At 37.2% G+C, this 22,404-nt stretch overlaps 1 protein-coding gene across 1 annotated transcript in view; it reads left to right on the top strand.

Annotated features, from left to right (window-relative positions):
* Positions 1-3,426: 3,426 nt before the first annotated feature.
* Positions 3,427-22,404, top strand: part of LOC110461304 — a 31,596-nt gene continuing 12,618 nt past the window's right edge. Inside the window, exon 1 of the mRNA XM_021514728.1 lies at positions 3,427-5,351. Within this exon, the coding sequence (XP_021370403.1) occupies positions 3,427-5,351 (1,925 nt within the window). The remainder of the gene's footprint in view (positions 5,352-22,404) is intronic.

The following is a 22,404-nucleotide window of genomic DNA, read 5'->3' as shown; positions in this document are numbered from 1 at the left end:
ATGGAACTCAAACAAGAAAAGGTGAAGATAGAGGGGCAGATACAGATACTGAAACAATCCGAAGTGGTTGCTGTGGCGGAAGCCAAGATACGTGAGGATGATGATGATTCTGATGGCAGTAGCCGCTATTCAGTGCCAGACATGTGGCTCTTGAGCAGAGATGAGAAAGTGGAGAATTATCTAAGTGGGATCAGCACGGCTGATGGACCACCTCTTACCAATATGCCGCCTACAGGTTCATACCCGTCGTACAGTGTGAACCCGCCAGCAATTCCTCAAACCGGAACTCATAGCCCATGCATTGCTTTAATTAATCGCGCATCAGCAACGCACCCTATTGTGACAACAGCTCCTACATTCTCACTTGGGACTACACAGGCTACGGCCACCTCAAGTTATGCGCCGCCTACAATTCCACCCCCCATGATGTCAACGACTTGTCATTTGAGTGGTATTAATCCAATGGAGACTACACCCCCTCCACAGATAGCAGATAACTTAACCGTATTTTCCAACTACTTGATGAAGAAAGAGCTCACGATTAGCAGGTTTACCAATTTCACGGACGAACCAGAAGCTTATAATGCTTGGAAGATGAACTTTGAATCGGTTATTCGCGAATTATCAGTATCACCATTTGAGGAAATTCAGCTTCTGGTACGGTGGTTGGGACCAGAATCCTCTAAGTTTGCAAGCAACATTAGACAGGCCAATGCAGACAACCCCTCTGAAGGGGTTCGTATGATATGGAGCCGGTTAAAAGATCGATATGGGGCAGCAGAATTTATAGACAGTTCCTTAAAGGGAAAGTTGGCCAAGTTTCCCTCACTCACGGTCAAGGACAGTAAAAAGCTTTTTGACCTGGCGGATATTCTTACTCAAATCGATGGAATCAAGAAGAATCCAAAGTATGGTACCATGTTTTCTTACTATGACTCTCCTGTGGGAATCATACCTATTGTCTCCAAGCTACCGCATCCATGGCGCGAAAAATGGACGTCGAAGGCATCCGAATACAAGGCGAAGTTTGGAGTACCTTATCCGCCATTCACCGTCCTCGTACAATTCATCCAGGACCTAAGTCGTATTCGGAACGATCCAGGATTTCAGTATGAAGACAAAGGTCCTAAGAGAGTCGATGTCAAGCCCATTCCTGTTCATACAAGGAAAACAGAATTAGATAATACCGTGAAGGTCCAGCAGGGCAACATTTCTAACTCAAAGGATTTGAAGAAATGTCCCCTTCATCCCAGTGACTTCCACGATGTGAGACGCTGTCGGAAGTTCCGCCTACTTCCTATTGTGGATCGAAAGAGATTTCTCAAGGAGAATAACTTGTGTTATCGCTGCTGTGATTCCAATCATCTCGCAAGGAACTGTAATGCAAAGATAACATGTGATACTTGTAATGCGAGTCATGCTACTGCTCTCCATCCCTTGGAAAAGGACGGCGGGGAGAAATCTGTTCGACAGAAAGAAACTGTACCTAAAGACAATATTATTGACAATAAATGTACTTTAATATGTGGTGACAAGTTTCCCGGTAAATCATGTGCTAAAACTCTCTTAGTTAGTGTTTATCCTGCAGGATGCAGAGATCAGTCAAGGAGACTCTATGCTATTCTGGACGACCAGAGTAGCCAGACTTTGGCAAGACCAAAGTTCTTCGACATGTTCAACATCAATTACGTACACTTTATCCACATGCAGTGGTACCGTATCAGTTACAGGTAGATGTGGATCGAACTTTGTCGTTGAACCTATTGGTGATGGAAATATTGTAAACTTATCTAGAGTAATAGAATGCGAAGACATTCCGAATAACAAGGAAGAGATTCCTTCCCCTGGGGAAGCTCGAGCTTACCCTCACTTGTCTGATATTGCAACGGAGATTCCGAATATCGACGAAGCTGCTGACATATTGCTCTTGATCGGTCGTGATCATGCAGATGCACATCATGTGTCGTCTCAGAAAACAGGTCCTCGTGGATCTCCTTTTGCGCAGAAACTTCCGTTTGGCTGGGCTATCATCGGGGAGTGCTGCCTTGGCAAGGTTCATCAACCTTCAGTTGTAGTTGCGAATAAGACGCACATTCTTTCGTCGGGTCGATGTACTACCTTTCCTCCATGCCCGACACATTGCAAGGTTATAGAAACCAACAGTGATCTGGATGAATGCAATAAGCAGGATCCTATCTTCGAGCGTACCCGTGAAGACGATGAACTGGGTTTATCTGTAGAAGATCGTGAATTCCTCCATATCATGGAAAACGAATGTTACAGAGACGAGGATGGTCATTGGACAGCACCTTTACCCATCAGAAAAGAGAGACCCAACTTACCCAATAATCGTGACCAAGCCGTAAAGAGGATGCATTCTCTTATTTCCAGCTTCAAGAAAAACACAAAGAAAAAAGATGACGCCGTTAAGTTTATGGACCGTGTGCTCAAGAATGGTCATGCTGAAAAGGCTCCACCTCTAGCAGAAGGAGAGGAATGTTGGTTTCTGCCAATATTCGGAGTTTACCATCCTCGCAAACCGACACAGATCCGTATGGTATTTGACGCATCTGCCTCGTTCACTGGAAAGTCGCTCAACTCTGTTTTTCTACCTGGGCCAAATCTTACTAATAGCTTGTTAGGCATTCTGCTGAGATTTCGCAAAGAACGTGTTGCAGTCATTGGTGACATAGAGCAGATGTTTCATAGCTTCAAAATTAGGCAAGACCATAGGAATTTTGTACGCTTCATTTGGTTCGAGGACAACAATACAGAGAAACCTTTGATAGACTACCGCATGTGCGTTCATCTCTTTGGGAACTCTCCTTCACCAGCAGTAGCAACATATTGCTTACGGAAGTGCGTAAGTGGAGAATCGTGTGATGCTGACATCAAGGAGTTTGTCGACAAAAACTTCTATGTAGACGACGGCGTGGTATCATTTACTACAGGAGAGGAAGCTTTGGATGTTCTCCTGCGTACTCAGGCAACGTTGATGAAACAAGGGAGACTACGCTTTCATAAATTTGCCTCAAATGACCCAAACGTCATGAACGCTCTTCCGCCAGAAGATAGAGCCAAAGATCTCAGCGACATAGACCTCGAGCTGAGCTCTGCTCCTACTCAACGTAGTCTTGGTCTAGGATGGAACCTGGAGTCGGACAATTTGTATTTAAATTCTCGCCAAAAGATCCACTCGTTCAGCTGACTAAGCGAGAGATACTTTCAGGTTTAAATAGCCTCTACGATCCTCTTGGATTTTTGTCCCCTGTGATTCTTCAAGGGCGATTTATATTTCGTGATGTTGTGAGCTCCTCAGTAGGTTGGGATGATGCAGTCCCACTGGAGATTGACATTAAATGGAGAAACTGGTGTTACTCTCTACATCATTTGTCCAATGTAAATATACCAAGGCTATTTGTTCCTATGTCGCTCAAGGAGAGCGACAGGACTGAACTACATACATTCTCAGATGCCTCGGAGAAGGCAGTGTCTGCAGTTTCCTTTCTTCGTGTTGTCAGTGATAAGGATACGTTTGTTGGATTCGCCTTAGGAAAGTCGAAACTCGCTCCGTGTCATGGACATACCATACCACGCCTAGAACTCTGCGCAGTGGTTTTAGCGACAGAAATTGCTCGGTTTGTCAGCAAACAGCTCGATGTGACTATTCACGAGAGGAAATTCTACACAGACAGTCGTGTAGTGCTCGGATACATTTACAACAGGTCAAAGCGTTTTCATACTTACGTTTCGAATCGTGTTCAGCGCATTCAATTGGAAACGTTACCCGAAGAGTGGAGTCATGTGTCTTCGGACCAGAACCCAGCAGATGTTGGAACGAGGTCATGTACGGTTGATGAACTTGCAGACGGAGCGTGGTTAAATGGCCCTAGCTTTCTGCACAACACTGCAAGTCTCAATAGGGGTTTGGACTATCCACTACAGAATCCAGAGGATGACAAGGAAATCAGGTCGAAAACAATGAGGACGACAGTCAGCAGGTCTTTAGGACTATCAAGGTTCGACAGGTTTTCCTCGTGGAAATCGGTAATTCGTGGACTCCTCTGGTTACAGAATTGTGTAATGAAAAGACATGGACACTCCCCAGAGCACTATACCATACTGTACCGATCGGCGGAGATCTTTCTCGTAAAGATTCTTCAGGAGGAAAACTTTGGTCAGAAAATTGCCAATCTCGGCAGTAAGAAGCCAATTCCAAAAGATAGCCCATTGAGGTATTTGGACACCTATTTGGATGACGATGGAGTTATACGTGTTGGTGGTAGAATTCGCACAGGGGATGCTTTGTCTGGACAACATGGACCTATTGTAATTCCGGGGAAGACTCATCTGGCTCGTCTGATCGTGCTCCATCTTCATGAGAAGACGCGACACCAAGGACGGAACATCTTGGTGGGCGCAGTCAGATCAGCAGGTTACTGGATACTCGGAGCCAAGAGACTTGTGTCATCTGTCATTCATGCATGTGTCAATTGCAGGAAACTTCGTCGGAAGTTGGTGTGTCTGAAGATGGCTGACCTACCAGAGTTTCGGACAAAGCCTACACCACCCTTCACTTATGTCGGTGTCGACACTTTCGGTCCATGGGAAGTTTCTACCAGAAAGACTCGAGGAGGCGCAGCTAACTCCAAGCGGTGGGCGATTCTTTTCACTTGTATGGCCAGTAGAGCAGTGCACATCGAACTGGTAGAAGAGATGTCGTCATCTGCCTTCATCAACGCTCTACGACGCTTCGTCTCACTACGGGGGAAGGTTACAGAGTTCCACTCAGACCGAGGTACTAACTTCGTCGGCAGTACAGACGCACTCAAGATCAACGCCGTGAACGTCGAAAATCCTGCCATGAGGAAGTTCTTGGTAGACAGTGGATCTACGTGGGTATTCAATCCACCGCATGCCTCCCACATGGGAGGTGTCTGGGAAAGGGTCATCGGCACGGCCAGAAGGATTCTTGAAGGAATCATTGTGACAGAATCACGAAGAAATCTGACTCACGACACCTTAAGTACGTTTATGTGTGAAGTATGCGCTATTATCAACAGTCGACCCATTACACCAGTATCAGTGGATCCTTCGCAACCGTCCATACTATCTCCTTCGACATTGTTAACTCAGAAAACGGATCTTGATTTGGGACCATTTGAGGAGATCGATATTAAGGACGCGTACAAGTCGTGTTGGAAACTCGTTCAAGTCATGGCTAATCAATTTTGGAAGAGATGGCAGATCGAATATCTGCATTCGCTTCAGTTGAGACGGAAGTGGATAGACACTAGAGACAATATCCAGAAAGGGGATGTTGTTTTACTCAAAGAGGAAGGCACAGTCAGGTACGACTGGCCATTAGGACAAATTCTTCGCACGTTTCCAAGCGCTGATGGAAGAGTTCGGAAAGTTGAACTTCAAGTAGTGAGGAATGAACAAATTGTGACTTACGTTAGGCCAGTGACTCAGATCGTGTACTTGTTTTCGAGTTAGAGATGTGACGTCAAGGACGTCAGGCGGGGAGTGTTACGCCGCCAAGCGACTGAGTGACTTTTCCGGAAAATTAATTTCCGTCATAACATTCCAGTTTTTAGTCGTACCAAAAACGTGTGCAAAACGTGTGCAAAACGTAACAGAACATTCGACGGACGGCAGTCTGCGGGGAAATGAGTTGTTTACCTCCTCGTCTTTTAAGTGATCTTTTACGTCTGGGACGTACAAAGACAATCACTTCGCCCACTTTAGCGTCCGGGACGCCCGCAAAGATTCTGATACGCCATAACAGCGTAGGTTTCCTATGTTTTTATGTGTACACATTTGCGGCTCATAAAATGTAAATGTCTTTCAATGTTTATGTTCTAATCTGTGTCGATTCATCCGTCAGTCAATTCGACCCATGTTGTATAATGCAAATGTGCCGATTATTTGCCCCTTTTGTGTATTTGTAGTTGTTTACGGCGATCTGCGGCAGTAAAGAATACACGTATATCAGCAAAGAGAGGTGTATTTGTCTTTTGTCCAAACGTTGCCGTGGAAGCGTTACATCTCCAGTATCTTGTACTACCTTGGTTATTACAGGACGCTGGAAAAACCCTCGACCATTACAACCACAGGTAAAGAAATTCCGACAAAACTTGAAATAGTTTTCCATGCGGCAACGGAGTGCATATGTCGAAAGTATGTTTGGGGCTCGATATGAAAGATCCCCGTTACCATGTGACTAACCAAACTTATAAATATAGGTATTATACAATCGCCCGTAGCTATGAACACTCCCGTAAATGCGAAAACCAACCAAAATCATAAGGAACACGTTTTGTTTGTTGTTCTGTCTATTTGTCAGCCAATGTCTTCAACCACGGGGACTTGTGAAGTAGCCATCTTGGATTTTTTTTATGAAAAAGTGTTTCTCTCACTTTTTTTCATATCTGTGTACATATTCTCAACATACCGAGCAAATACTCTCGTTTTTTTGTTAATTATCTAAAGAAAGTCGAAAATCGGCAATTCAACCATAGGCTAATTCAACCCAACATTTGAAAATGTTCCACCACTTACATTTTGATGATTTTTCCTCTCATCAATAGCATATTACGTACTGTTTAATAGGATAAAAATTGGTTTGCATCCAACGCCCATAAAAGGGTGTATTCTCTAAAAAACACAGTTTTTGTGTCTAAAATGTTATCATCGAAAATGGCATTTTTGAGATTGTTTCTTCCATAAAACAGCCAAATGGCGCGATGGAAACATGATTTTTTGTCACAATCATGCCATGAATGTATTCTTTACGGTGACCATCATTTGATTAGATTTTCATTAATATTTTACATAACATGCACATTTTATCAACACTTAGACAGCTTCTGAAAGGTACAACTTTGAGGAGCCATAAAAAACAAACCAAGTGACCACCAACAAATTTTGAATCAGAGAAGGGGCCGTTTTGGAAACCGGCCCTTTGTTCCGGGGAAGAATCGAAACAATTTCAAATCTAACTTTCAGCTCAGAGTTTATTGATAAACTTAAATCACCCTATAGACATATCATACGCAATTGTATTGATACTGAATTGAAGAATAAAATTGAAGTGTTTGTTAAAATTTCAAAGTACTACTTTGTTTACCAATCAGCACGCGACAACACGCTGTTCCAACTATTGAACGAATTTGTGTGGACTGTCGATAAGGCGGGAATTTTATATTTTAAATATAAATTGTAAGTTAAAAAAGAACATAAGAGGCATAGAAAACGTAAATATAAGTATTGAACTGTTTTTGTATGGTATTTATGATCTATTTGAATGACACAGCTAGCGCGCATTATGTTGTTTGCTTGCAAAGCTGTGTCATTCAAATAGATCATAAATAGATCATAAAAACCATCCAAAAACAGTTCAATGCTTAAGCAATCGCTTGGCCCCTCTGAACTTCTGTCAGTCGTACCATAATTAAAAGACAAAAAAAAATTGATATGAAATTGCAGAAGGCAATGTGTTTTATCTGTCAAGAGTACCAAGTGGTATGACGAGAAGTATTGCCGAAGTTTTCAACATTGTTCTGCACGTGACAATTGCTGCTTCATTATTCCTCTATGAGGCACGGTGCACTACACGATTGAGTGGCTTTACACACTGGATGAAGTGTACACTAACCGGGATAGTCGCCTACAAGGTTGAGTGACTTTACACACTGGATGAAGTGTACACTAACCGGGATAGTCGCCTACAAGGTTGAGTGACTTTACACACTGGATGAAGTGTACACTAACCGGGATAGTCGCCTGACTGAGTTTCATAGTTTTGGTGAATGTTTTTCGTAACCAGAATTTTTCCCCCTCCAGTAAAATATTGTACGTTGGATCTCTGTGTGGTCATGTTGTATTCTAACATTGTTTCAGATGGAAAAACATGTCTTTAACCTAACTGAGGGAGCAAGAGCAGAGGTAAGTAACGCCTTTTAACGGAAAACAAAATCCCTCGAAAACAAAAGAAACGCATGCATTACCACAATTGAAGCATAAGTTTACCTGGTTTTCTCAATGGTATCTTGTAAACTATCTTCAACACACGGTAACCAGCATTACCAGATAATAAGAAATAAACACAAATAAAATAATATTCAACGATAAACTTTAATAAATAAATAAATAAATAACCACAATTCATGAATTTTATAAGGTTTAGATCAATACCAAGATTTGTTTGGTGACTTGTATTTCTCGTATCTGGTAAATCTCGAGATGACGATGGGATGGTTTTAAACCAAATAAGGTTTTCTATTAAAACATGACACCCGTATATGAAAATATGTATTTCGTTTCTAGCCATAAATATTTCTAAAGTTAATTTTGATTTTACAAACGAAAAACCGATTATGAATAATATGACTACATATTACGCTGTAAGTAGCAAGCTTGCCCTTATCTCTTTCGAGATTTGATCATGGATGGCAATTAATTTTATTGAATTTCAACATTGTTTCAGAGGGACGTCTATAACCTCACTGAAGGGGCAAGAGGGGAGATTAGTTGACCAATGAAGTTGTCAAATTACCTCCCCTCTTGTCCCTTCAGTGAGGTTATAGACGAAAGTATTTTCTGAAAGGAACAGAAATCACAAACTATTTGTTACCTTAATTTATGTCATGTTGGAGTTAATAGTTATTCTAATGCATTTCTGAAAGTACTTTTGTTTTTACTTCGCTAAAAATGGTTCTTAAGATGTTCATATGGTTATGAAAACCAGTGCATTCAAAATGCACAAAAAGTCACTTAATCTTGAATGACGGAGTATGTTTTTTATGTCATTTACATGTGGCATGCGTAACAACAAAATTAATTATTGAACAATACATAATTTATTGTCATGATCAAATTAGAAATCGTTGATTTCCGGCTTTTTTTGACTTCTTTATAAACAAGGAGCGCATGAATCACATTTTTCGTTATCACAGATTCTAACCAGTGCATATCTTCAAACAAAGAAATAAAATTAAAACAAAGTGTATAAGTAATAACGATGATGATAAATAATGGATACAATACTCGTTAACACGCATTAAGTAGTTCTAGTAAAGTGAACAATGAACTCGGTCAACACTTTACACATCATACTATATTCGGCAAAAAAGGGAACGCATAACGTTATTCTCATTTTAGTTACGTTTTATTATTTGGTATGTTTCCACAAAGTTTTAATATTAAAATAAAGAGAAGATCATTCTCTTTACGATACAGTTAAAGAAATGTCTGTGCGATGTCGTTTAAACGATAACTGATGTTTGCAAGAGTGATACCCACGTGAAAGAAACTGACACTTCAGTATTTGGTGTATCCACCTCGTGCGTGAGTTCATGCTCGAATTCTTGAGAACATTAATTTATCTCTTACATTATTCCGCCAACGTAGTTATTTGGCGGGTTTTGACGTTTACTGATATTTCTGTCAATGTCCTATAAAAGATTTACAATACGAGATATGTGGGGTATTTCTGTCAATGTCCTTTAAAAGATTTACAATACGAGATATGTGGGGTCTATATTGAGGCCATTCTAGAATATGAACATTGTTTGCTTTGGGAAAATCACGGCAGATCCTGGTAACATATGGTCGAGCACTGTCTTATTTGAATGTGAAGTTGTCTAAGAACTGTAAGGACATGTGTGGTAGAATGATCTGATCTCTGTACCCAACAGCAGTGATGTTTATGTTAAGTATCACCAATGGGGATTTCACACCATGGGAGATGCCTCCCAAAACCATTCCAGAGGTCCCACCGAACCTATTACGGTCATCTACGCATGCGTTGGCGAAGTGCCCAACGCGTCTTTGATCATTGCCACAAAACAAGCGATACCTTGCAGTTTGAGCAATGATAGGTCTACCGTGAGTGCCTATGGCATGCGATGCTGCCTCGGTTGCTGTCTGGAATCTGTTGCGCAAGTGCGACAAGCAAATTGCGGTGTCTTGTAGAGCCGTCGTTACACTCGGACGACCGCTCCTGGGACGGTCAGTAACTAGCCCATTGCAATTGCTCTTCTTCTATTAATTTGCATTAAACGTGGCATATTGTTCAAAGACAAATACATATGTACAAATGTTTTTATGCCAAAAAAATATCGTGTAGAATGATTATTTGCATGTCTAGCTTTGTCGGGTCACGTGATTTAGACTAAACGCAGTCAACGAAGCCACACAAGGAATAGGAAACGCTTGGCTGGACCTGATTTTATTTTACCTGAACAATACGTTGCAATCTTTCTTTACAGAGAAAGGAGTTATTCAGGGTGGCCGTTTATACGTTTCCTTTTTTTGCCGAGTATATAATAAGTTCATTCCAAAAACTGAAGTATAGCTTATATTTGTTAACATTTGTATTTATTATACACGTTCAGGCTAAGGCAGTCTCCGTATTACCTATCTAGTATGTAGTATACTTATCATGTACATATACACACGCATAGAAATCAGATAGACCTGATACAGCCTACTAAACACGTTTTGCCAATATTGTAATGATGTCGCTATCAAAAGCATGTCAAAGTTATGGTCTCTTTACTCACTCGTCAACAAGCTAGGTTAAGATATTGTCAAGGATTTCATTTTTTTCGCGGATCTATTTTGAAATACCTTAAAATGCTATTCACAGAGAGCTCTCAAGTCACATAAATAACTACGGAATTATTCAAATAGTAAATCTTAAAATACATGATAACAACGCGCGGTATGATTATTTGTCTGCAATACTGTTCCGTGTAATAGGATCATAACACGGATCAAAATGCTGTTTTATGCTTATATTTACATTTTTCAATTTTCATTTTTAAGTTCACAACTAACTAAGAATTCGAATTTCGCGTTGTTGAAGAGATAGAACAGACCATGGAAATACTCACGGGATGTTGTCTCGTGACTCTTCCCGTAAAAAATTTAGTTCGCGGAAACAATCACAAAAATATCGATACTGTTTTCACAATTTAATCAATCACTTTATTCAATTCACATTTTATAATAGTCTTACATAAAACGGTAAATAATATTTAATCATAGTGAGTTTTTTTGCTTATCCTCTTGCTAGTGCAGAGGGGAATAGCTTTCCGGTAGTAAGTCGGTCCCGTGGAGATACTTATCACTACGCCTGTGTTATGGTCTCATAACACGGAACTGGCCTTGGTGGTTTAAACCTTGAATGAACGTACTGTGCCTGCTTGTTTTATTTCATATATTGTTTTTTTAAACAAAAACCAAATGAGTATGGCGCTAGACACCACTTTTACTTTTTCTTGCAACAGTATTTTGCGATAAAGATAGTTTTGAGATGCTCTTTTCTTCGTGTATTTGTATTGTTTGTCAAGGGTCATCACCACTCTACGGAGTTCGTATCTGCTTTTTGTGTAAGGACTTTGCCAGTGTGATTGCTTGATAGGGGAATGGTACTTATGCAAATATGTGTGTTTTCAACTTAATACGTGCCATATGAAGTCCTTCCTCGAAAGCACCTGCCGGCTAGTAAATGAATCAATCTTGTAACTCTTCATTTTACTTGTTATAAAGTGAAAGAAAGACTGCAGTTGATATTTGTTTATTTTGTCACCAGATGATCTCTTTGGCCTAACCATGGTTTTTAAGATGTTACATGACGATCCAATGTCAGCACCCGGTATAAATATTGTTACGTAAAATCAAATTAAACCATGGTACGACGTCTGTCCACCTCCGTCGTAAATCGTCTGGCCTCAAATTCTCATTTAAAACGCTTCTTGTCCAGAACGGCCCTATCATCAATTAGAGTTGATGTTACTTCATAAACCGAAATAAAAACTTTTTTTTTTTTTTTTACATGTCATTGTCAATCTTATTTGTACATGGTTGCTGCCATACTGTCAGAGGTCAGTGTAGTGCCGTGAGAGACAATAATGTACTGCATAACAACTTCATATATAGAATAACTTGTCTCATTTAACAAGAAAACACTATCTGTAGCAGTGAGTTTATACTTTATCACTATGGTAACAGCAATATACTATTCTATTTTGGACCAATTGAACAGTATCATATATTTCAATGGAGGAACAGAATATCTAAACTATTTAACATACCTAAAAGTAGAAGTAACCTCCCTTTGATAAGGCGTTGTTAAGGTTAAGGGTAAGAAGATAAATGTGTAGTCGTGGCTGAAGTTACAAGATTGTCTAACATGAACCTCTATCGCTCTCCCTTTTATATCTTAGTCGCCTCCTAAGATCATATCGAAAGTAAGTATTTAAAGCCTACTGTATTAAATTCATTGATGTTACTTATGTCCATACCTTTGTTTGTCTCGAGTAGTTCTTAAAAGTGGAACTGCAAATATTTGAAGGCACATTATGAAAGGAGAGAGAGAGAGAGAGAGAGAGAGAGAGAGAGAGAGAGAGAGAGAGAGAGAGAGATCTGCAGCGGTAGCTTCCCCAAAATTCCCTCATATGGAACGGAACAGGTGTATCCACCATTTTCCAACTATGGAGTTTTAGTGGCTGTGTTTAATCAAAATCTACAAGTTTTTCTTTCTCCTTGCAGATGCTGAAATCTTTGATGAGCTTGATGGCATCTCCCTTCAAAACAATTCAATACTACAACGAGTGGACTTGGACCGTACAATTAACACCAATGTCCCAGCTTGATATTTGAATGTTTTCAATGATTATTCACAAGGGAAAGCCTATTTTGGTTCAGTTACAGCAACAAAACTATTTTAATATATTCGTCTTCTATGAGGAAAGTATTAATGTTAATTGATAATCCCGCGAATCATTCGCCGCCATAATCAAAATATTAATAAATGTTTGGTTCAGATGCAAAAACAATAAACATCATAAATCATCCCGATTCAGAGCTGACCAGCTGAGGCATACTCAGAAGACATCCATTGTCTCCCGTTTAAAAAGATTGGTATTTGTGTTAATAATTTTGATGCGTAACATGATCTGTGACTGAAGAATCATTGCACTAGAATTCGGTCTGATTCCATATTGTCAGACTTACAAAGTCATTGTGAGGAAACTCGTGCTATTTTATCGTGACACGTTCGATGGGAGCCAAGTATTGACTCTTAGTAGAACAGTTCGCCATTGTATCTGACTAAGTGATACCTTTTACCTTAAATAAGACATATTCAGAAAAGTGACCTAGCAATGACTGGTCCAATGAAATACTGTTGGTTGTACATCGCACTGTTGGCCGGCCGGTCTATTTTTTGTTGCCCTGAAGGTTTGGGAAGTGGTGAGTTCAATACAGTCGTATTTTTTTAATTAATATTTTTATGGGTTTCTTGTGATTTTTTAATTGTAAAATTCAACGTATAACTCCTTTTCTTTTAGTTATTTCTTCTAACAAAGTAAATTTAAAATTTGGTTTTGTTGATGTTAATTCTTAAACTTTGCTGGTGGCTTAGTGAGTTTTTTTCAGCGGTTTAGAGTCGAGACACCGGTCATTTTCACTCTTTGCTTGACAAAGGAAACAGTTGTTTTCGAAAGCTCGCAAAATATGTTTTCAATTCCTGTTTGTGTTCAAAACAAACTTAGCCTTTATTATTCATACCTAACTGATGAATCTTATTCCGAATATTTTCTTGAACAATTTAATACCCTGACAATGAAATAGTCAACATCGTTTTGCTTTTGAATGTTCCGGACAGTATCGTGTTTTAGCTTTATCTTTATGACCATGGAAAGATCACATTGAATATATATCAAAGAAAACATCGAGAAAACTTAGAGTTTCAAAACAAGTAAGACAATTTATGTCTGAAGATATGTCCATTTCTTTTTTAGAAGTATACTATATCCTCTCTTTTTATATTTTGTGATCTCTTTGGTGTAAATCATAAAATTCTTATATTGCTGAGAAAATGCTTAGACTTCAAAAAAAGGCAGCTAGAATTTTATAGAGTAACCGATTATTTTACCATTACTGCTTATCTTCTTAAGAAAATGGAGGGAGAATTTTACCAAGTGTCGGTCTTTACCCCTTAAATGTCATGTGATAAATACACCACATCATTGTCAATATTTTCATCAAGATTTATGTGTCTTATATGGTTGTATATATTTGATTTATAGAACAGTGGTGAAAAATTATGAGTCAAGATATTGAATTTGACGTCGTTAACAGGAACAGAATAATAACATTAGCACAGTACTGCTATTCTTGCGACAAGCATACGTAAATAAATAAATGAAAAACCAAATCACAATATGCATCTGTCAGAGGTGTGTTGGATCGCAATGTGTTTTATCTTTATGTCCCACTTATATCCTAGCCTCTCCGATAACTCAAGGGTTTGGGATATAAACAATCAAGATAAAGAAAATCGTTGTTCTTGTTCATCCAGCCTATATACATAATATAGAAATGTTTAAATCGAGACATAATAAGCGATAAGCATCACCGCGTCAACAAACAAGACAAAACGATAACAGTAACCGAAGACATATACATGTTAAACAAAGACATGAGGAACCCCCACAAATCAGAGAAAAACCAGGGGCTCTGAAACGGTATATATATCCTGAACCACATGTGGCTCTAATTATGATGTCTTATGTCAAATTCAATTAACTTAAATTACATTACTTGTAGCCTAAGTCCTATTTTTGGTCCATGTTTTAGGATTGGAAACAGACTCTCACTATTTCCTTAAATATTAGATATTGACTAGGTTTTCGTTAGTGCAGTTTATCTTAAGGATACCCGTACTAAGGCAAACAAAAATAAATTAGCATAAAATTGAACAACAACAGTGTTCTGATTGTAAATATTCAGCAAACTAAACCGGGATTCGAACCAAGGGCTTCAAGATTTCACTCTGTAAGTTCTTAAATTCATGACCTAAATGACCGAAAGCTGAAATAATCTGGGAGACGGAAACAATAATTTATGTGATGTATAATAAAATATAGTGAGCAGACTTAGTTTTAGCATGTTTCCGAACGAAAGTGCATTTTCATTGTTCACCCTACTCTGTTTGGAGATACCAAACTTAATTTCGATAAAGCATTTGCATTAGCTTATTTCGCTAACCATATGAATCGATATTGGCACACCCTTTAAAAAAAGGAAAATCCGGAAATTCAGGAACCCAAAAAAGCACCTTATAAAATCAAATATTTTAATAGAAATTTAAATAATCCTAAGATTCACTATAGGTTCACGGTTTTGCGCTTTTCCGTTCCTACTAAGTGATCACATCGGACAGTTTTTCCAAAAAAAAAGAAATGAAAAAGAAACACATTTTTTTTTTCAAATTTTATTATATAACACATTTTATATTTATGTACAAACTGCATACTTATGTGTTGATGATGGACACTTAAGCGAAATAACATTACAGAAAAGCTAGACACAATCACTTGTAAGAGACATTGATGTTACATAACCTTCAGCATGTTACTGAATCGACAGTATTGGTTTTATTATACCCAATATTGGAATCTATGACAGTTGTTACATATTTGTCAGACAGTCACTTATATATATATAGGATCTTGAATGAGTTTTCATTTCATATGATATTTTATGAAACGAGTCTTAGGAGTTTTTATTTTTGTGAGCCTTGGCGAGTTTCATAAAAGCTCATATGAAATGAAAACAAATTTAAGATACTTTTTATCACATAACTCAGAAAACTTACATTCTGACAGGTTTTAAAGCCAAAATGTAGAGAGCTTAATCAAACGGATACAGCCATTTTGTTGCGCCATTCTTAATTTATGACTTCAAGTCATTGTCCATATCATGACGTCACAATCGATTTCTGACTGGCACAACCAGTGAAAAACGCTCCAGGGTATATTACACTAGTGACATATGTAAAAATATTACACGGGCGAATTCACTGGATAACAGGCCAATTATGTGATAAAATATCATTATAATGCTAGCTTACATAGGCTCTTTAATTTCCCGTTCATGGATGCAATCTGTATCCAAATATTGTAACAACAAACTATTTAACAGTAACAATAAGTGGTCACCAGTATTTGGTTACTGAAGTCTGCAGCTGTTATTTGGTAAACTGAGTAAACCATTAATTGTAATGCCATTGATAAATTACATTTCCAAAACAAATTGTTTCCGAAACTTAATTTTTATATATAATTTATCTACATATGACATTTATTATTTGTACCAATTGTGGTAGAACATTTAGCTTAGTAAATAGTTCAGTCGTCTGTATTAGGGATGATGTGTGCTACTCGGATAATCATATCCAATATTTATACTACCTCCATTGTGATCGATGACCACAACGTGCAGGTCTTGCAATGTTTCTACCAATAAGTACAGGATGATTATATGTTAAATGTCAAAACTACCTACTTTCACATAGATTTAAAAACAAAATATTTCAAAACTGATACGAATAAACCTTCTGGTAAATGCAACTGTACAATTGACATGGTTATATTTATACGTTTATATTGCAGATGAAGTGTCAATACTTGAAGAGAGAAGCCTCTCACCACTTTTAATCAAATATATAGTATAGGCTTTTTCATGATTATTATGGTCGAAATAAAAAAAACCGGGGATTTATTCATTCTGGCACAAAAGTAACGTTACAACAGATACCTCAACTATATTGAAGTTTACGAAATACTGTACCGCGTTATTATCTATCTCTATTTACATATGTAAAAATGAGAAAAAAATGAAAATAATATATCAATAATGAAAACATGCATTTCGACGCCAGTGGTGTAAAATATTCATTCAAAACACTACATGCAGCATTTACATAAGATTACTTTTCATACGGGAAAAAATTAGAAAAAACCTTCAAGATATGGGTCACATTGATTGGATTGCAAATAACTTTCATTTGGTTTTATTGGTTATTTTGCTCAGTAAAGCATGTAGGGACATGCAAATACCAACAACCTAATACATTCTTCTTTAACTGATCTCATGTAACGAGTAGGCGAGCTTCCAAAAGTGGAAAGCTGATTCTATCCTATAAAATATTACAAGAGGATAGATGAAATGCAAAATAAAACCCCAGTATTCTTCACCGAAGAACAATTCTTTTGGACCCGCAAATGCTGCATACTTCTTCCCTACAAAACTATCGACTAGCCAAAAGGATATGTTCATCCATGCCAGAATGGCGCATAAAGATGAACATAGCTGTCGTGACCCTAAGCAACACTTCCACCTCCACCTACCAGAGTTCTGAACGACATACGTGTCGTTTTTAGGAACACATCGCTTAGCCAACGTTAACAAATTCGTTTGCAATGAAACAGATACAATACTAATAAGATATCGAGCCATTTCAACATTTTTTCCCATATCAATATCAGCACATATGACACTCATGTAATACAAAGCCGAGCTAAACGTACAGGAGAACATAATAACGTCACTAATTTTTAATTTGCTTTTATTAGCATCCCCTTCCATCTCATCAACAATTAAATGAGTGCAAACCATAATAACAAGACACATAATACATTTATATCCAAACACAAAATATACTAAAAATTGTTGCAAGTCATGCTCTTTACCAATAATGGCAAGTACCAGATGCATCGTAGTTATAGGTACTGTTACAATGAAGCAGGTCCCATTAAGGATGGTAAACATTGAAGTACAGCACCCCCAACAATTTGAATTACTTGCGTCAGTATTAGGGTTGGTTTGATTCTCTGAAGGGTGGACATTTGAACTGTCATTCGAGGAGGTATCCCATATTTCCAAATACATTACCAGGATGAGTAAAGGAAACTCAGTATTTGTTGGCCACAACCAATGTGTTATGTCAGCTATTGTTTCGTCATACAGACATTTCTGAATTGCTGTTGCATTTGGGGGAGGTTTTGTGCCTATATTGGGGATATTATACATACTGAACGAGTTCATTCCGTCTGTACTTTCTAACGCTAGGTAATATATCCATATGAAAGCATTAACAGATAGTATTATCACTAAAGCAATATTGTTAAAGAGGGAACATTGAAATTGTGGTGCCTTGAACACAATAAAAAACCACTGGATTAAAATAAAGATGATTCTTAAACCGTTGTAAGCGAGTTCACACTGAACTTCTGCTTCAGGAACCAACTTAGTCAGTTTATGATAGCACCTGCCAGTGAAAACTATATCTACTATGCAAAGTATCAGCACACCAAGTCCAATCAATGTGAGGACTATTTGTTTGCCCAATACAGGCATTATCCACCCCTTCAGGTTTTTTAATATATTCCCTTCATTGCGATTTATTTCACACGTTTTACACACCAGTACACATGTCATAACTGTTCCCAAGCCCACAAGAGCCACAAAGGTAGCTCTTAGGATAACGGGGTCAACAACTGAATCGCCCGTCAAAGCCATTACTTGTAATGCAATAAGCAAGATCACTGCTGCTCCAACGTTGATGACTCCGATAGGGACAAAGTAGCACTTGTTCATGAATCTGTAGTAATCCGGTATATGCAAAGAAAAAAAACATGGGCAACTTAACATATGGTTTTAAGCTACTTGATGCAATCAATACAAATAACGGTATTTATATATATGCCCTAGCGAGTGTTATTGAACAGACGATGGTAGTCACGTTTTATAACTGTACACTGTTATTATCTCGTTGCACTCGTTGTAACATTTCTTTGATTATATTCCACAAATCTCAAATTTGATGCGGATACATTAAGCTTGATTTTAATGACTAAATCTATGGATAATACTGTTGACAAGGAAACTTCCGTCCGATGAAAGTTTTGCTCTCCGCCAATAAAGTCGTTATCCGTCCAGTGTAACTTTGGTTGCCAATTACAACTGATCATGTACTTTATCATACTTTTCGTTGATAAATTCGCCCACATTACGTTAACGGATGGCGAAAGAGGTGAAAATTTAACTGCGGCAAATAATTCCTGACTTACACTACTTTGCAGGTATATATTATGGTACCCTATCATTGAAATTTCATAAAAAAACCACCAGATATGGTCACAATTTTCTGTCAATTACGTTGTCATAATAATTCCGTTATGACGAGATATTTAACATTATTTTATTTTTTTATTGATAAAATTAAAAGCCATAAAACTGTTTTTTTATTTTCATTTTGTTACTTATATATTTGGAAAACTGAATAATTACCTATGATTCAAAATATAAATACTGAAATAGTTAAAGGCAAGTTTAAACATTGATTTGATTCCATACTCGAGACTCATGCTTGGATAAAGGGCTTCCAAGTTTATTCAAATGAATTACCTTGAAAGTGAGTCAAGATCATTTATTTGAATAAACAGGGGTCAAATGTGTAAAATAATCTTTAAAACAAATTTTTCTTAATAACAAAAAACCCACAGGGTGTTGATGTTTGGCTTGTTGTTTTGAACCAAATTTTATTCGACATAGGTCAATTTTAAAGAGACTGGTGTGAGATTAATACCAGATGTGCGATATATGCCATTTTTTATGAGTAGTTTCGAAATTGTCTATTTTTTCCATACCAAGTTAATTTGATCTACGTGTTAGTATATCCCATAAAGAAACCTACAAAATAACCCGAAGTATAAAGCTTTTAATAAAAATACAGAAAACAGAAAAACGACATTGTCACATTTTCTAATCCGAAACCGTCTAAAATGGACCAAACATCACCAAATATCGCATTCCAATATTTTTATTGCATGTAGCGCATAATCGTCGATTCGACAGTCATATAACACATATTCAACACGTGCAGATTACACGAACTCAACGCCCTTATCGGAAGGTATGACAAAGAAGTCTGAAAATTGCATTTATCAATTTGTCGCATTATCATTAAACACTACTCGCTGTACACAAAACATGAGTATCACCGTAACCAAAACAATGACAATTATGACATTATTTCTTTATGTTCAAATAGAGTCCAAACGCCTTATCCGAAAGATTTTTTTTTCTTCAGTAGAAGTTAATCGTTTCAAGATTTTTCAACTCTTATTTGCGAGATAACTAACTCGTATGTTTGACTTTATGATGTCCATATCTTTCTTTTGAGACTAAGCGTCTTCGTTTTTTTTTATTTGCGCACGCCTGCACAAGTATATTTTGTGAATATTGTTTGCATCTATTTAATGTATAGACGACAAAATCAACAAACCATTTTTATCACTTAAGTTTTTAAGCCTTGTGGCCATCTGCAGGCAATAACCTACGTCTAGATAACAACATTATGACGAAGTTTAACCAATACTATAAGGAGAAGTAAAGTTCTGGGTTCTTCAAGAATATCATAACTTTACATTTTCGGAGTGTGAAGACACAAGGTATGGAGCCTTTTCATACATTAATGCAGGGAATAATTTCACTTAAAACAGTCAAACTAGTAAGATGAATTGAAAAACCAAGATTTTGATATGACAAAGGTGGGGCCCACTCCAATGCTAAAATTCCCATATAGTCGGCCAACGCAGCGATTTGTTTTTCCATATTTTGCAACAACGTAGACAGTATCAAAAATGATAATCTCAGTTCCCTAGGGTCTGATTTGGCCAAATTGGAGTTCATTTAAGTACTTCTGCTTAAAACATGAAATTATACTTACTCAAGAGCCTGAAAATTACTATTTTAATCTGAAGCTGATTTTTCCGTTATAATGCTGCTGCTCAGGCGTAGTTGATTATTTTGATATAAAATATGTACCGTGATGCCAGTACTGGGTTCTTTGTCAAAACTGGAGTCCAAAATGAGCTAAATGAGCACTTGACATAACATCACCTTCCTCGTTTTATGCTTTATAGTGTCAGTCCACCAGTTTGCATTGCTTATAAATTATGCTACATGTATACTCTTTGTATGGTTAATTATTTTTAAATTATGTTGTCAGCTATGCCTAAGGTATATGGTATTTCAATATTCAAGTGTTCAATAATTTAGTACCAGCCTTATTAAACATATTAAATATAGAGTGTAGACATTGGCAAGGGTGCCCTTTTTTAGCCTTCATTCATTCGAAAAATACATGTGCAGGCACAATGAGGAATGACACCAGGGTTTACTCATATGTGTAATTACTTAAAATATTTACATGTTGTTCAAACAAGACCAACATAGTTATTATTTTAATCCCAATTAAACAACTATTGATAACACATTTGGATATTGACTTGCAAAATAAAGACACATTGGCTTACTGAGGGTTATTACATTGTTATGTTGAACTTGTTGATGTGACGGCTTGATTTTTCTCGTGCTCTATGAGAACAATCTTTGCAATCAAATATCATTCAAGTATTATTCAAATGCTGGAAAAACACAACAAATATTAAGATTTTATAAAAATAAAGAAAAAACATATTGTTCATGCTATTTCTGCAATATAGAGTTTCCCTGATTTCAATTCTTCTCAAATTTTACCTGGTGATAGAACACATGTTGAAGCTAATTTTTAAGTAAATCAAAATGGTGGACAAAACTTATACCATACCAAATTTTTATATTTTTGGCGACAGCCTGGTTTTGAAAATGTTAAAAATCATACCAATATAACAATACAAATTTGATAAAAAAAATAATGAATAATGGATCTGGAAGGTAACAAAATAAGAACTTATGAAAAAGGTGGTACAAAAACATGTCATTGACGTATGTTTTGACATATGATCAGTTGACTGAACATGTGGGCCTTTTGCGATATAAAAAATGAATAATTCAAGTGTATATTTTGTATTGCCATTTATAGTACTACATACATGCAAAGTTTGAAAGAAATCCAGATGTGGGTGGTTTCTATGGGAAATTTAACATTAGCTGGAACCTAACCTTACGTTGATGAGTATATACGATTATTACAAATGATGTCGGTGCTAGAAAGAACTTATCACATGGTCTTAGATAACACTTGTTAAATGATGATGTATATGTGCGTGAATGTGTGTGTGCGTATAGTGGTGTGTGTATGCATGTGTGTGTGCATTTGTTTAAACATATGGATGTACAAATATTAAGTTAACAATTGTTTTCAGTTAGTAAATGTTTATACCCTTGGTTCTCCCCCTATGTCATTCAATTTAATTATATATATTCATATTAAGCCATCTTGCGATATAAATCTTCAATCATATTGTAAGTAAAGGGCATTTGTAATTTTCTCGTTGCTTATGTCGAATCCATTATGTTAATTCATACGTTTAAACAAATACAATATCGGAGATTTGTACGACACTAATATCACCGTCACGTTTGATTGACTTATCTCATAATCTAAAGATTTTATTCTATGATTCCTACTTCCCTTTGCCCTTCTATACACATTTGTTTATACAACCTACAATGACAGCCCCATCCTTTTGGTTTATATGCAGGATTATAGGTCATTCATACATTACCCTTATTTATTTATTGAAACGTAAAGACCAG

This window comes from Mizuhopecten yessoensis, unplaced genomic scaffold (genome assembly GCF_002113885.1).
Source record: "Mizuhopecten yessoensis strain PY_sf001 unplaced genomic scaffold, ASM211388v2 scaffold10603, whole genome shotgun sequence".
NCBI classification, from domain to species: Eukaryota; Metazoa; Mollusca; class Bivalvia; order Pectinida; family Pectinidae; genus Mizuhopecten; species Mizuhopecten yessoensis.
Note: the sequence above shows the minus strand (reverse complement) of the source record. Positions and strands in the feature narration are given on the sequence as shown.